Source organism: Heptranchias perlo, chromosome 30 (assembly GCF_035084215.1).
Source record: "Heptranchias perlo isolate sHepPer1 chromosome 30, sHepPer1.hap1, whole genome shotgun sequence".
NCBI lineage: Eukaryota > Metazoa > Chordata > Chondrichthyes > Hexanchiformes > Hexanchidae > Heptranchias > Heptranchias perlo.
This window is the reverse complement of record NC_090354.1, coordinates 12,425,265-12,442,443: the sequence shown is the minus strand read 5'-3', so window position 1 is coordinate 12,442,443 and position 17,179 is coordinate 12,425,265. Positions and strand designations below refer to the sequence as shown.

Genomic DNA, 17,179 nt, shown 5'->3' with positions numbered 1-17,179 from the left:
AATTCTGTTTTTCTTTGCACTTCTAATTTAACTTTGTCCTGTAAGTACAACTGTAATGATTGCAATTGGGAGCTATGTCAGCATCTCACTGTGCCAATTTTTTTTAATAGTTCCCTTTCCTTTCTTCCCCCTCCCCAATCATGTAAGTTTTTTATTTAATGTTAGTGGAAAGTGACAGAACAGGCTTAATGGACCAATCTCAACATGATGCAACCTACACATACCATTGATCCCACTTCTACCAGTCACAATCTCCTGGGAGAGGTGGAAAAAACCCTTTGGCCAATTTAAGAAACAACTTTGGGGAAATTCCCCTCCAACCTACAAAAATAATAAGAGCCTGCTCCAGGAAGCCATGGTGACTGATATCACCAGTCCCCATTAAACCACCCACCTTCTATAACTTTGTCTTCCCTTGAAGTCTATGCTTTTCCAAAATAAAAAGCACAAGTTCTCTAAGCCTGTCCTGGTGGAAAAGGGCCCTCAAACTTGGGTATCAGGCGAGTAGCTCTCCTGTGAACCTCTTTCCTGGGCTCGATAGTCTCCACCGCATAAGGGGACCAAAACTAGATGTGGCTGGACCAAGGACTGTACTTCCAGTTTTATATTTAATTGTCCTAGTATTACATCCGATTGCTTTCATAAAAGCCTTGTGATGCTGGTCAAGGACCTTCAGTGATTCTTGAACTGTAGCTCCCAGGTCCTTCTCCCACTCGAGGGCAATTAGGGATGGGCAATAAATGCTGGCTTCGCCAGCGACGCCCACATCCCGTGAACGAATAAAAAAAAACTTAGCAGCCTTGAGTGCACAACTGTTAATCCCAACTTTTCTAATGAGATCCATCCTGGAAGTGTATTTTGTTCCTCTGACCATCTCTTTCCACTCACCCTGGAGTTCATCAAATAAACTCTTAATGCTTCATTCTGCAAACTTCTCACCTTTTTTGTATATTGCTCTTAATTTCTGCTGCACAAAGGTGAAAGTTTCTCACAGGAAATGCTACTTGCGTTGACAAACATATCTCTGCAGTGCTGAAGGAGAGGGTAGAAATATACTAAAATTCTAATGGTTTACAAATCTCAGATCACTGTGCAAACTTCTAACACTCATGCTGCCAGTGACTGCAGGCAGAGTAGGAAGGATCAGTGATAATTGAGGGTCATTCATTCCTATTCTATGACTCACGAGTTAGAGATGGTTTGAAGGAAGGGTTTGTTTTCTTTCATCGAGGCAATACTTCACTGCCCTCTCAAATCCAGGGAGCGTAAAGTAGAAAAGAGGGAACAGTTATGCCAAAAATTATTAAAGATGCTTTTGTTATAAATTTGCTGTAAGTTTAGGTTTAATATAGGATCTGTTGGAAGAACCATTTTTGTGTGTGGAGTGAGCACCCCTCTCTTCCAATGATGCTTCAGAACTGAGAAGTGAAGCTCACCCGGTCTCATAGCATCAGTGTTCTACATAAGTGACATTGTTCCACCATTGGCCTTTTTTAACTGCCAGAGGAAAGGAAGCACATGTAATGCCTAATGTATTATACTGATTGGGGGGGGTGTAACTGGTGTACCCTTTAAGGAATAATTGCTGCAAATCTAGAGGTCATCTACAGATTGATTGCAGTTGGTGAGGGAAATTTGCATATTGGCAGGTAACTGTCGACTTCTGACTTCAGGTCAGAGAAAATCAGCATGAAAAGATTACATTTTTTTTTAAATGATGCTTTTGGCACTTAGAATTATGACCCATGAATCTGGACAGGCACTGGATTTCATATCTATTATGCATGCCCTTTACTTGTGCACATCTCTAATAAATCACCGACACTCCTTTTAAAAATTCTGGCATCTGTAGATGTTAATAACTACACTGTGTGTAGAGTAGATGTGCTGATATAGTATCTCATTAATGCAATGTGCTTCTCGAGGAACCTAATTAAAAATCTTAATAGTTTTGTTTCTGTTGCACAACAAAGTAAATTCTTCAAACATTTCTCCAGTTAAAATATCTTGCAAGTGAAGTCATTTCATAGTTCCATAACATTTTTTATTCTTTACTCTGCTGGCCTCCTTGTATGTATGGGAGTTAAATTGCCAGCAAATGAAACAATTTGGTTTTAGCATAAATCATTGAAATGTTTTCATTTTTTATGGCCCTACATCTAGTTTAGTAACTGCATAGAACAGGAAAGTTCCAAGTTTGATTTCCAGTTTGTGCTGAATTGGCATGTTTTGGGTGAAGTTGGGGTTAGAGTGCTACATTTGATTTCAGCAGCCCTGGGCTAGAGAAGGTGAAACTGAGTAAAGCCCTGCTCCTGATTTGAGCAAAGTATGTGTGTGTGAAACTTGAATAAGGACAGCATTGAGTTTGGTTGTGATGCCACAATAGTTGAAAAGCCTACTGACATTTGCTGTTAAGACACCATGTGAATGATTGCCAAAGTGACTAGAAATGGGTGCTTTTGCTCTTTCTCTTTCCACTCCCTTCCAAAGAAGTAGCTAGGTTAATTCAAAGAACTTTCACATTTTGAGGAGCCAGTAACAATGTGTAAAGCTTTATTACTACATGAGATATCTTTTAGTGCGATTTTAATTTGCTTAAGAGAAAAGTGATGGTGTTTGCTTGTGTCCTGTGTGTTAAAACATAGTATTGTTAACAATAGAATTTACTGGACTCTATTTGTCACCAGTTTCCAGCCATTGCCTCTGGTTGAAGCTGACTGTTCGCTACTTCGTCCTGGGCTGAGCTTCCGACCCAATCCTCAGTCACCAAAACTGCCTAAGTCCACGTCTGTGACATCGCTCGTGTCTGCCCCTCCTTCAGCCTCCAGACTCTCCTATTCCAATGAACTCCCGGCCAGCCTCCCACCTCCACCCTCCCAAAACTTCAGCTTCTCCAAAACTACACTGCCCGTGTCCTAATCCACACCAAGTCTGCTTACCCATCACCTCTGTGCTTACTCCCCTTCATTGGCTGCAGGGCCCCCATGCTTCAGTTTAAAATTCTCATTTGCATGCTCAAATCCGTTCCTGTAATCACCCCGCCCAATCTTTGTAATTTCCCTCAACCCTCCGAAGAACTTTGTGCCCCCCCCCCCCCCCCTACAAACTCTGGCCTTTTGTGCATCCCCGTTCCCTTCACCCCATCATTGGCAGCCCTGCCTTCAGCTCTCTAGACCCTAAGCTCTGGATTTCCCTAAACTGCTCCATCTCTCCCCTTTTCAGACTCTCCTCAAAACTTGCTTCTGACCAAGCTTTTAGTCACCCCTCCTAATATTGGTTTGGTGCCAATTTTTGTCTGCTTACACTTCTATGAAGTGCCTTGGGATATTTTCCTATATTAAAGGTGCTAAATAAATGCAGTATGTGTATGTGGAACAAACTGGCTGCTGAAACTAAAATTTCAGCAAGACTCAAAATTTGGACCCAGCCAGGTTTGCAAGTTTGTTCCAATAGTTCTAGAACTAGTCAACAAAGCCCATCTTTTCTGTTCAGGAGATGAAGTCACTTAAGTTGTTTCCTGAACTTCCAGTTGCCTTTTTTTCTGTAAATATGGTCAGCTGCAGCATCAAAAGGAAGGAACGGGGACCAGTCATGACGAGTCATACCTAGCACGAAGGAAGATTGTAGTGGTTGTTGGAGGCCAATCATCTCGGCCCCAGGATGTTGCTGCAGGACAGTATCCTAGGCCCAACCATCTTTAGCTGCTTCATCAATGATCTTCCCTCCTCATAAAGTCAGAAGTAGAGACATTCGCTGCTGGTTGCATGTGTGACTGCTCAGATAATAAAGCAGTCAGTGCCCGCATGCAGCAAAACCTGGATAACATCCAGGCTGGGGCTGATATGTGGCAAGTAACATTCGTGCCAGACAAATGCCAAGCAATGACCATTTCCAATAAGAGTTTAACCACCTCCCCATGACATTCAATGCCATTACCATCGCTGAATTTCCCACCATTAACGTTGGGGGTCACCATTGACCAGAAACTTAACTGGACCAGCCATATAAATACTGTGGCTACAAGAGCAGGTCAGAGGCTGGGTATTCTGTGGCGAGTGACTCACCTCCTGACTCCCCAAAGCCTTTCCACCATCTACAAGGCACAAGTCAGGAGTGTGATGGAATACTCTCCACTTGCCTGGATGAGTGCAGCTCCAACACTCCTCAGAAGCTCGACACCATCCAGGACAAAGCAGCCAGCTTGAATGGCACCCCATCCACCATCCTAAACGTTCACTCCCTTCACCACTGGCGCACTGTGGTTGCAATGTATACCATCCACAGGATGCACTGCAGCAACTCGCCAAGGCTTCTTCGACAGCACCTCCCAAACCCATGACCTCTGCCGCCTGGAAGGACATGGCCAGCAGGCACATGGGAACAACACCATCTGCACGTTCCCCTCAAAGTCACGCACCATCCTGACTTGGAAATATATTGCCGTGTCTTCTGTCGCTGGGTCAAAATCCTGGAACTACCTACCTAACGACACTGGGAGAACATTCACCATACAGACAGTAGCGGCTCACCGCCGCCTTCTCGAGGGCAATTAGGGATGGGCAATAAATTCTGGCCTTGTCAGTGACGCCCACATCCCATGAATGAATTAAAAAAAAACTATCCTGTAAGCCAATCCAAAGTTTTCTGGCTCCAGTTTCTTCAGTAACCAGTTGGCTGAAGAATAGAGCAGTAGGCTTCAGCTTCACCTATTGCTCCACAAGAGGAGAAAATTTAAGTGAAGGGCAGTGGAGAATACAAAAATCCAAGCAGTTGAGCAGTTGAACATGGGACTTTCGCCTCATGGAGCACTTCTGGGCTTGTCTATCCTCATTCGTAGGTTTCCCAAACTCTCGGCAGGCCCTGAATAAATCACTCCTAACCAGAAGAGTGCTGTGCCTCAGAGCAACCTGGCGAGATTAATGTTGTTCTTATGAAGAAACATTTATCCGCTTCAAGCAAACTTCCCTGGGTAGAAGTGATGTATCTGCAGCAGGAATTCTTTCATCTTACTACAACAACTTGCCTTTTTATATGGGAGGGTTATCAATCAAAATTTGACACCAAGCCATGTAAGGAGATATTAGGACAGATGACCAAAAGCTTGGTCATAAGAGTAGGTTTTAAGGAGTGTCTTAAAGGAGGTGGGGAGGTTTAGGGAGGTAATTCCAGAGCTTAGGGCTGAGGAAGCTGAAGGAATAGCCACCATTTTCCCTCCCTCCCCTCCCCCCTCCCCAAAATTAAAAAAAGAACTGCTTTAAGTGACCTTGTGAACTGCCATGTTGTCTGTTCAATATGCTGTATGTTCTCAATGGAGTGAAAATCAGGTGGGTTCTATAAAGGGTGTGCGATCAGCCGTGTCAGATCACCGCTCAGGCAGTGAAGATGAAAACATACCCCATCATGTAGTTTGGTGACTTAAGATTTTATTGCCTAAAAATCTGAATTATTCTTTAAGATATCACTGCTACTCATAGTAAAAAATGAATAGTGCCACTTAAAAGAAAACTCATGCACACTTCTTGCAATAAAATTTTTACAACAGAAGGAGGCCATTTAGTTCATTGCACCTTTGCTGGATTTTTGAAAGAGCTATCCACTTAGTCTCAGTCACCTTCCCCTCCTATCCCCGTACCCTTTTAAGTTTATTTTATTCAAATATTTATCCACTTTTTAAAAAAAAAATCTCTTCTACATTGTTTCCACCACTTTCTGGTAGGACACTCCTTGTTCTAACAACCATATTTTTTTTAAAACTACACTATGTGTATATAATCTTCCCCATGGTTTTTTTGATGATGGTCTTAAATGTTATGCAACCTAATTATTCAATTTACCATTAGAAATAGTTTTCCCCTATTTATCTTATCAAAACCCCTCCATTTTAAACATCCTGCATCAGATCTCCTTGACATTTTTCTGTTCTAGTGAGATGAATGCTAGTTTACCTTCTCCATCCCTGGTATTTCAGTGGTTAACGGTGACTGAAAACTGGCTTATCCCATTGTATTGCACAACTATGACCCTAATCAGTGCTAGTGATGCTACGAATTGCAGCTCAATGCTTTGGCTTGATGCCATGATGTGTTACTCCAGTGAAGTGGAAAATTGACTTTTTAAAAAGTGCTCAGGATTCTGTTGTACTTATGAGCACTTCATAAACAAAAACACTTTGTTTTTAGAAAATGGGTCATCCTTTCCTGTACTGCTAAGATTTAACAGCCAAGAAGTGGCGCTGTATCTGTGCTTGGAAGCATTTGTGCACCGAACTCTCCTCTGGTCATCAATGCGTGTGATTCCGGACAAACACTAAATCTAGTCTTGCCCGCTGCAAATCAATTCTGTAGCTCCCAGTCTCGGGCTGGTATAGAATTGTAGAAGGTTTCTGCGATAATGGTTTAATCTGTAAATCAATTCCTCCTAAATCACTGCTGTATTAAATATTTGACCCCCTACAAAATAAACTTTAATGGGTGAAATGGCGTATTTTGACTGACATTCAATTGTCTGAGCACATTGTAAATCAGAACAATTACTCCATTCCTGAATTCTCCCTTTTTGGTTTTATGGTCAGTAAATGCCAAACTTGGCTTCTGCAACATTCTGTTTTGTGTAGGGTGCCATCATGTGGTAACTCCACAACTACAGGTTAAAAGGAACTGCTCAGGGAGCCTTCTATCAGATAGGGCTTGTACTTCTCTTGAGTGCTGTAGGAAGTTACTTTGTGGACGTAACTTTTTCAGATCTGGTAATGTGCTATTGCTCTATATAGCACATTGGGTGTTCCAATGGCTCAACCTAGCAATTAAGTGTTTTGCTCCCTTTTTTAAAATTAACTATAGTCTTGTACTTTGTAACTGGTTTTAAAGTGCTCACTTTATGCACATATTGAGAACATTATTGGAGGATTTTAGACTAATTGGCAACTGAAATGTACTCTTGTTGGATCCAGGCTGTTTTTGTTTCCATGTATTAAAATATTGTTTTTTGGATGACACTTATATTGACACACTGCAGTTTTTATATTAAAATATAAATTGTAATGTAGACCCAGAGTGGTGGTGGTACAGTTTGCACTGATGTGAGTTGTGTAATATTTTGAGTCAGGTAGTCAGTGATGCTCCAGCTTCATGCCAGTAGTGAAACTGCAGCTGATGCAAAGTAAAATTGCACAAGTAATCCATTGGGCCACTGGGAACTTTTTTACTGTAATTCACCAGACCTAAGCAAATGGAGGGAGGAAAGAAAAAGTGCTCGATCTGCTTCCTTCTCAAATGAGATGCAATTTGCCTTTTTAAAAAATAATTGGTTAAGCATGTCTCTATATAATTTGGAAGAACTTAATAAACAATGCCTGCAATCTAGAGTGTCTTTGTCTAGTATTTCACTGCCATCACTACACTGATGGACTTAATTGATGAACTAAAGGCTTGGATTTGATGTGTCACCGGGTGCTTTTTATTTTTCTGGTCCCTTCCTCCCCAATTTAGGATTTTCAAAAATTTCTGTTTTTGCAAAGCTACCTTCAACTGGGAGGGCAGAGTAATTAAGATTATATTTTTTCTTCCCCCACCCCCTTCCCTTAAGTGTTCCACCCAACTGAGTGATTAAAATTGCTCCAACTGTGAAAGGTCTATTCAAGTGCCAAGCAACCCTGGTACTTAAAATGTGACCATCTGCTTAGGAAATCAGCTCTATAATTGTCACTTGGCAACATGTGACTTTTTAACACTTAAGACTTGACAGATTTTCTAGTGGACCAAATTTTTAGCACCAACTTCAATGAGATTTTAGTTTCTTGGATTTAAAATTTTCCTCATTGTGGAGAGGAGTTAATTTTCTTTCCTACTAAATATTTAAATTGACTGTGCCTGCTCAACTTTTTGTTTGGATTTTTAACTAATGAAATGTTCAGTTTCACTTTTTAAAAAAAAAACCATGGGAACCTTTTTTTTTTGAGTTTGACAGTGAATCTTATAGGTATGAATTTCTTTTCCTCTGCAGATTGGAGATGCTATGAAGCAAATGCAGGAGCGCAAGAACATTGGGAAAGTCATTCTGGTCCCTGAAGCAAAGAAGACTGAAAATTAAGAATCCAACTATTTCCAATAGAAAGCAGGGAATAACATTGTGAATTGGCTAAAGGTGCTAACCTTTTATGACCTGAAGATGGACAGATGACTAACTTAAGCTTGAAGCAGGGAAGCAAATCCATACTGACTGACTACTCATGTAATCGGACCTATTTAGAGCTGGTTTTGCTGCTTGCAAGATACTATCCTGATAATGGGCTTTTCATACAACTTTTATCCTGTAACTAGCTTGTATTTTTCCTCTTTCCACCCCCCCCCCTCACCCCCACTTAAAATGTTCCATCACAAACATGTTAAAAACATCTCAAACAGACTTAAAGTGGTTCTACTGTTGCACCCTTTGTGAAATGATTCGAGACGACTACTGTGAATAGTCCTTATGGCCCTACATGTAGATCAAAGATCCAGCATGAGAGAACCGATTCATGCTGGTTAATAGCATCCTTTAGCCAGAGGCACAAGTTTGACCACTTGCTGTGGACAGCATGGGTTGGTTAATTGTAAAATGCTCTGAAGCTACTTTTAATCAATGGGCTTGCTCCATGCAGCTAGACTGGAGATGCCTGACTTCCAGAATCTGCTAAATGTGTCATCTGTGCAGTGCTTGTCCTCTCCCACCCACCTTCATGTTTCACCTTGGCCTCGATTTGATTCAATTATTCTTTTTCTTCCTTGCCGCCCCCGCCCCCCACCTTCCAACTGCTGGCTCCTGAAGATACCATCTGTCCATGTATAAAACCTAAAGGGTTAGTACTAACTGATTCACAGTACAGAGCTAATAGAGATGGTTGATCAGTTTGAACCCATGGAGGTGTTAATTGTACATGGGGTTTTAAGGACTCCACTTTTTTTAAATGCAAGGCTGTAATTGATCACAGATGAACTGTTTACCAGGGTTGTAACTGGGGTTGTGCACAGATCCAGACTAGTTGATTTCGCTCAGCAAGATTGGGAGCAAACGAATAGCAAACTTTCATTTTAAAACCCAGCTAAGTGGCATTAATTTTCTTCATGTACTAAAAGCATCATGGGGAAATAGTAACCTCTAACTTAATTTCTTCACAGGAGTCAGATTTTACTCCATGTTGGATGATAGCGATTCAGAGCGGAAGCAGTTTGAGCCTTTTAGTATGTCATTATAATTTACAGTAATGTTCCTTTTTTTCCCAAAGGGGAGCAAAGTCCCAATCTGAACTCCAGTTTAAAGAGTCACTAAGTCCTGCACTAATTATGATCTGGCTGGAATGATGATCAAATCCTGGAGTAGCTGCACATCTCCAGCTATAACCTTGACAAAGGCGATGATTTATTTCTGTGCTGTTTGGTCTAACCTGGAATTAATGACCAGTCACTTTGTTCTTTTTGCTTAATTAGTACAAATGATTTTTGTCCCGTGCACTGCTGCCCTCGTCCTTTTCGTCCCTGTGATAAAATGGGTCGTGCTGCTTAGAGCTGCTGTGTTCAAAGGTGCACTTCTAAGTACGTGCTGATCTAATTGCACTTATGTTTGCTTGCTCCAGTTTAGCATGGCTTGTGTTTCTGTTTAAAGCAGATTTAACTGTTATTCCCTGGCTGACAAGGATTAATTTTTTTTTTTAGAAGCCTCTAACTTTAGTGAGGGTACAAGGTGCACGAGTAGGTGTGTGGGGGGAGGAGAGGGGGAAGGAAGTACTTAATGTACTAAACTGGACCCATATTTAGAATGGAAACTCTACTGACCAACCTAGGGGACTGGTGCCTCCAAATATTTAGATTCCATCCTGGAATGCTCCAAAGCATCCATGTGTATTCCATGTTTTTACATGGGGAAATAAAAATCAACCTCCTAAGCTAAATACAAATCTGGATGGTATGTCAGTGTTATACACATCCAGGACTGACTATTTAACGCATAATAAAAATGTGACACGAGGCAATTGATCTCCTTGACTGAGCCACTAAGACCAATGTGAGTTACTCCATAAAACTCCTTTTGCTCTGTTTACATTACAAAAGAGCTTGAAGTGTGATTCTATGGAGCTGGAAGCTAGACCTCTTGCTAAAGCATACTTTGCCTATATTTTTGCACCAGGAATGTAGGCTTGGAAAAGATAGCTGCAGTGTGGATCTAGCAGTGGCACAAGCACAATTTGCCTCCTGTGATTAATTAATGATTCTATAACTAAGGACTCCTTCCTGCACTGGAGCCAAATTCTTGTCTTTACTTTTGGGTTAATGCCTAGATAGCATCTGGGCTTTTTAACTCCATCTCCTGCATGTGAGGATGGATGCCAAATTTCCCTCAGATTTGTCAGTAGGGTTTACTCGAATGCCACTATTCTGCACAGGGCACTTGGCTCTTCTTTGCTTGTTTAGTAACCTGGTCTGAATTTGGCATTTTATCTTGCCTGATAGCACCAAGTATTCTTAACCAAAATAATGAAGCTGCATATTAGTTTATAGTAATGTCGTGTATGCCAGAGATAACAATATAAGCTAACGGTAACCTCTGCCTATCAAATCTGCAATTGCAGGACAAACCACAGAGTACAAATCCAGTGCCTTGTGAAGGAGAGTCTTTTAACTAGTTTTATTCCATTCTCACACTGGATAAATCTACAGGAAAAATGAGCATTTGTGATTTGGTGGAAAATGTTTTTTGTCCAGATTCCAAGATGAAAACTTGTTTTAAATGCATTTTTCCAGAGCTAGTGAAATGTATTTAATATTTTCAATCAATATTAATACTCTGTCCTCTGAACTAGAGTACAGAATAATGTCCCATCTAATGAAGCTCTGTTTTAGTTCTTTCCAACTTTAAAGGAACCCATAATTTGCAGCCACTGCTTTAAGACTCAATGGACAACACTGCAGTGGGCAGTGAGGGGCCTGTCCCTGATGTTTTATCCCCTTTTAGATCAAATGTAGCTTTGTACCTAGATCCACAACTCTGCAAAGAATGGAAACCAACCTTTTATCTCCAACTCACTTGTTGCCTGAAGGATGAGATGTGGTTGATGGGTTTATTTTCAAGTGGCTAAATTGAGGGAGTTGGGATGAGCAAATTAGTGTATGAGCTTTCTGAAGAGTAGTTTACAGTATTGAGTTTCTTCCTGTGAACAAATGTCATATATGGTTTGAAATCATCTTCTTTAATAATTCTGAAACAGTTCATCAGAACCTTACCCCCACTAAATCATAGAATAATACAGCACAGGAGGCCATTTGGCCCATCATGCCTGTGCCAGCTCTCTAAAAGAGCTACCAATTAGTCCCACTCCCCTGCTCTTTTCCCATTTACAATTGGATCAATGTTTTACTTAAAATCAGTCCATTACTGCAGTTGCAAAGGGCTTTGATGTGTACTAATGAATGAGAAGATGCCTGTTTCTGCAAGGAACTGTTTGACAGATTACCAGTAGATGATTAAAGATTGGTCAGTCTGAGCCATCTGTTAGATGAATCCCGTAATCTTCTATTGCAGTATAGCGAACAAACTCTTGCCCCCACAGTTCAAAAAGGGTGATGGGTTAGTTTCTGTTTAGTGTTGGGGAGAAGGGAAAATGATTAGATAATAGGAAGCAAAAGGGATGATGGTAATATGCCCACTGCCCCACCACTAATATTTGGCTGAGTCCTTTTAGGGTGCAGAGCTTCATTGATAGGATAATCTCATACAATTCTGTGCCATTTATCACGAGTGGCCTTATTACTCTAGCCCCTTTCATGTGCTAAATTAATGGAAAGGAGGGATTTTTAACCATGTTTTGTTTCCTGGTAAATTGAAAAAAAAATTGGTTTAAACCCTGATGTCCTAAGATTTAAGTTTATAAATGTGATGTGAAAGGGGGAATTACCTTGTTTACTAACTACAACCTTACAGAAATAACTGGGGACCAAAGAGCACTTGAGCAATTGGAATCATTGCACATTAACCACGTGGACAGATGAGCTTGTCGCCTTGTGTATAAATACCAAGTTGGAGTTGGCCCATGTCGTCTTTAGCCAGAGAGGGAGCATTGTTTCCTTAATCTGTTTCCCTGTGGACTGCTTGGGAATTACCCAGGTTATTTTAGTAACAACACATCACTTGTGGCTTTACCAGGCAATTGGCCACTCACTGGTGATCTGACTGCTTATTCCACTGATTGTGTTATTACTGTTCATTCCATTACTGACTTTATTCAAATTTCCAACTTAGTCCCTATAAGGCTCCTCCGTCCCATTTACTGCTCTGAGGAGGCTGTGTGGGAACCACCCCACTTTTGGATCTCCTTGCACTGAACTGAATTGGTTGGTAGAGGGATTGTAGCTGGCATTGCAATCCATTGTACAATTGATATAAATTTTGCCTGGATTGTTTCCTTCAGGGTCCAGTGAGTAGCTGATCCACATAGCCAGAAGGGTTCCAAGTTGGTCCCAGATATGTACTGAGCTAACTCACCTAGGGAGCTGATACAATTGTCCTATGTACTTGTAGGTTATAGAGGGCCTAATCAGCTAAGGTTCCTGCCAGTGCAGTATCTTCTGGAAATGCACTGGACTGTGAAGCCTCCTGCAGTCAAATGGCCTTTTTTCCCCTCTTATTTCTCTTTCCCCTCCACCCCCCCCACCCCACACATGAATTATGGACGGGGGAGAATTGGAGAGAGACCAGAAAAATTGGCATCCACTCATCTGTCCACTGTGGTAGTGTTTGAACCTTCACATTTACACACTGCCTTATTCAAAGCTGAGCCTGAGCAACAGCTTCAATGTCTTATCTCCTAACTTCCAAAACAATGTGCCAATATGACTTGTGAAAACCAGGGGCCAATTGGTTCTGAATGTGATTTGGATGAAGTGATGTAATTTAACAGGTATCCAGTTCTCTGTGGTTCAGCTTGATGTCAAAGAAGGGATTATGTATGATATTTCAAATAAAACTTTGTCCATTGTCAGGATTTAAGAGCCAAGTAAGCCTTCATGTGGCTTATTACTTAAACCTGCCATCTTTGATTTACAGTTGTGAATCCCTTTTTGATTAGTGTTCAAATGCACATTCTGGAGCATTCATCTGTGTTCAGATGATTCATTCCAATAATATCTAAATTGTAACAGCAATTCAATTTTGTAAGTTAAGTGTTCGACTGCAATACTGTCTGCTAATGATCTGAAGTGTCTGATCACATTTCTGTTCTGGAGTAGAGAACCTTTAGGTAACTGAAGCATAAGATAAGCACACTGTCTTGATAAAATGATTAGGATATTGCTAGGCTGACATTTTATATCAATGCATCAGCTGTCTATGCTTAAGTTTTTCTTGTGCAAGCTATCTTGTTGCAACAGACTTTTTTTCCAAAGACTGGTATGGTAGCTATGGCAACAGGTTTTAGAGCAGGTGGTTCCAGCATAGGGAATCTCAACAAAGCTCACTGCCACTTTAATTAGTTCAATCCTCATTACAGCACAGACATTTTGTGTATGATTTATCAAGTCCAAATTAAGGAACAAAAATGTCAATGATCTTGGCCTTCAATTTATGACCAACAATCCTACAAGTCAAAACTGCTTGCTGGATCCAGTGAAGCATCCTCTCATCTTGTGCTGTTCACAGAAATAAACCTGAGTTGCACATGAAAGCCATTTTATTGGAATAACTAAGTTGGCAAAGGATTGTGAGATGCTTGCCAGTAAGTCGGTGGAACGTTTATGTTCCTATTAAATATGGCACTTGTGGAATCTCTCAAAGTCTGAAATAACATTGCCTATACTCTAAACAGGAACAGTTTGATTGAAATTTGATAACTTTATAAATGTAGCTTTGGTGCAAAGCTATAGTTTGTGTAAATGCAGCCTGGAGCTGGGGCCTAAACTGACACTGAAGTGAGGCTCAGAAGGAGTTTGACTCTGCATTTACACCACACAAGTTTACTTTTTACTGTCTGTACAAAGCAGAAACTGTGATATAAATGCATCCCCACCCCCCCCCCCCCCCCCAAAAAAAAACCTCTACTATGCCAATAAGTGCTGGCAGGGAGCAAATGCTTTGCCAAGGTAATTTTGTGTAATGCCCCCCCTGAGTGAAGTCTCGAGCTGCAGACCCAACACCTTCCCTGGGGCTCATTGCTGGTCACTTAGCACCAGTTCACAATCTGGCCCCTAAGTGTGCATAGTGGTTTTGTGATGTGGATTTCAGGAGAAGGGCCTTGATTGACTTTGAGCAGCTGTACACAGTCATGAATTAAGCAATGTGGAGATGTAAGGAGTGTTTGGTTGATATGTGGCAGCTGTGACTTGCTAATAGGTTGTGTAGGTAGGGAAGAGTTTTAGGAGGAGACTACTCTCTCCATGTGGCCGTCCATAGGTGACAACTCATGGAAAGGTGTCTGTGGATCTCTAGGGTGAGAAACCCTGTTTACAGTCCCAACTTTTGAATTGCAAACTGATGGGCAAAAGTCATCAAGATTTAAACTGCCATTTGTCGACTGATTCTAATCAAATAATTAGAATAATGTGATTTGTGGGTTTACCATAATATACTATAGAAAGAACATCTGCAATGCATAAAGTGTCAAAACAATTTTAACATGCAGCAGTAAGGGTCCCAAGATACTTAAATGAATGTGCACTTGATATTCAAAGAAAATAAAATGTGCATTTCTTTCAGGTGTCCTGGGTGTGTTTTGTATGGGGGTTACATTTATAGGGTGGCAAAGTAAGTTTTTTTTTTCTTGACTGCTTCATGCAGGAACCAATGTGGAGCTGTGGCCCTTAGCTTAAGATGAGACATCTGTAATGCAGAGGGGAAACAGCATTATCTGTTCAATAACTCAGGCTTGTCCTAATTGTGGAAAACTGGACATGTTACCTGGCTGACAGCAATGCTGGGTCTGACAGTTCCTCAGTTCTGTCTCCCAGTACTGCAGTTGGCACCTAAAACGTGCAAACTTAATATACTTATCTATCTAGATTTCGTCCACCCCTCTTTCTTGCGCCCGCCCCCCCCTGCAAACAAGATCCTCCAATGCTTTTCAGCATATAGAACAGCTTCAAGATGTGGTTTTGTAATGTTCACTTTTTTAAAATGGTAAATCTCCAATATCTAGTAGTGATATTGTGGCTTCACACTGGTAAGTTTATAGGATTGTATTCTTGATACCTTCATTATACAGTTTTGCCAAAGATAGCTCAGTATAACCACAATTCAACATTCCTTGTCTTGAGTTAGTTGGTAACATGACTGAAGATGGGCTAATGTAGCTTCTATCTGAAAACCAAGATAATTCTTTTCCTGTTGGGTGTAATATGGAGGGGGCTTCCTTTTTATAGTCTTGGTAAAACTTAAACACTAAGTCATCCTGATGTTGAATCAAGACATCAGCATTTGGTATACTGTACACTAGAATGGAATTTAAAGAATGTCCATATTGAGTTTTTTGACTTTGAATTTTCTTGTTAAATTTATAAACTTGTGATCAGAACTACAGTATGGAGCTAGTTTATGCCAAACATTGAACACTCAAATATTGCTTTGAACAAGCATAGTTAAAGTGAAATGGGGATTTTTTTTTACTGCAGCTTGTGCATTAGGACAGTGGCTTTATCTGGGCACATCTAGTCTCAAAAGGGTCACAACTGGAAAGTCACTTAAGGCAAGAACTGTCCTTTTTTAACAGGTCAAACATTAACTGCGCTTGGTTTATTCAGTGTTTTAATCTCTTAATAAAAGCTGCTTTTGTACGTGTGTGAGGCAGTTACATAAAACTGCAGTTGCTGTTTAGGTGGATTCTACAATGATATGTTATGCTGTTTATGCCAGGTGTTACCATATGCCTTAAATGTTTAAATGATTAATAAAATGCATACATAAAACTTGGTGATCTATTTGTCAGTCTGTGGAAGTATTAATCTCTTAAAGGGTGTGGTTATTTTGCTTTTGATCTCTCCCCTCTGCAGAGATGCCTTGCCTGCATTAATGACACTGGGATCTTGCTGTGTAAAGAACAGCAGGCATGAATTGCATCCTCCACTCTGGTTTTCAGAACTGTTAAACTACAAATTTGAGTAAACAACTTGCTGCTCAGCATCTAACATTTTTATGTAAAATATATTTCACCTGTTCCTTGCATTCTGAGCTAATGCTACATGCTCACCTTTTTTAAAATTGAGTTCCTACAATCTGCTTCAAGCTCATCCCCAAATTGAGGGAAATGCCTTCTGGTCACTCTGCTTTCAAATCTTCATGCTTTAGACCACCTATGTGTTGTGAACTTGAGAGTGGCGACTATACCCTGAACTGTTGTTAATCTCATTATCGTGAGTGTTTTATAACCAGAAGTTTTTTTTTATTTGAAATGTCTGACTATAACTGGAATGAGCTTGTCCCAGTTTTTGGGTTTCTAAAATGCCATCATTTTTCATGTAGTGCAACAAAGCTATCAATGAAGATCTAGAAAGAGAATTTGCATTTATATAGTGCTGTTCATGACCTCCTAATGTCCCAAAGCACTTTACAGTCAATGAAGTGCTTTTGAAGTGTATTTAGGGAAATGCAGCAGCCAATTTGTGTATTAGATAAATAACAGAATCGAACAATCCCCTGCACTTCGAATAGTGTGGGATCTTTTACATCCACCTGCAAGGGGAGATGGGGCCTCAGTTTAATATCGCTTCCAAAAGATGGCACCGCTGACAGTGCAGCACTCCCTCTGCACTGACTGCCTGGATTATGTGCTAAAGTCTCAAGTTCAAGCCCTGCTTCAATGACCGTATAACTCGGGCAGGAATGCTACCACTGACTCCTCCACCAACTCTTATCTTCGATTCTGTAGCTCTAAATGCACTTTCACATTTGCTGAAATTTATAAATGTTCATAATTAATTCAGATTTGATAGAGGTGTTCAAAATTATGAATGGTTTTGATAGAGTAAATAAGGAAAAACTGTTTCCAGTGTCAAAAGGACACAGATTTAAGAGGATTGGTAAAAGAACCAGAGGTGATATAAGGAAACCTTTTTTTTTAATGCAGTGCATTATGATCTGGAATGCACTGCCTGAAAGGGTGGGGAAAGAGATTAAATAGTCCCTTTTCAAAAGGGAATTGGATAAATACTGGGGGGTGGAGAGA

General features: G+C 40.6%; 1 protein-coding gene across 1 annotated transcript in view; it reads left to right on the top strand.

The window, feature by feature from the left end:
• The window catches only part of vat1 (vesicle amine transport 1), a 40,125-nt gene extending 24,202 nt beyond the window's left edge, over positions 1-15,923 (top strand). The window contains exon 6 of the mRNA XM_067968927.1: positions 8,002-15,923. Within this exon, the coding sequence (XP_067825028.1) occupies positions 8,002-8,088 (87 nt within the window). The 3' untranslated portion in view covers positions 8,089-15,923. The remainder of the gene's footprint in view (positions 1-8,001) is intronic.
• Positions 15,924-17,179: the final 1,256 nt, after the last annotated feature.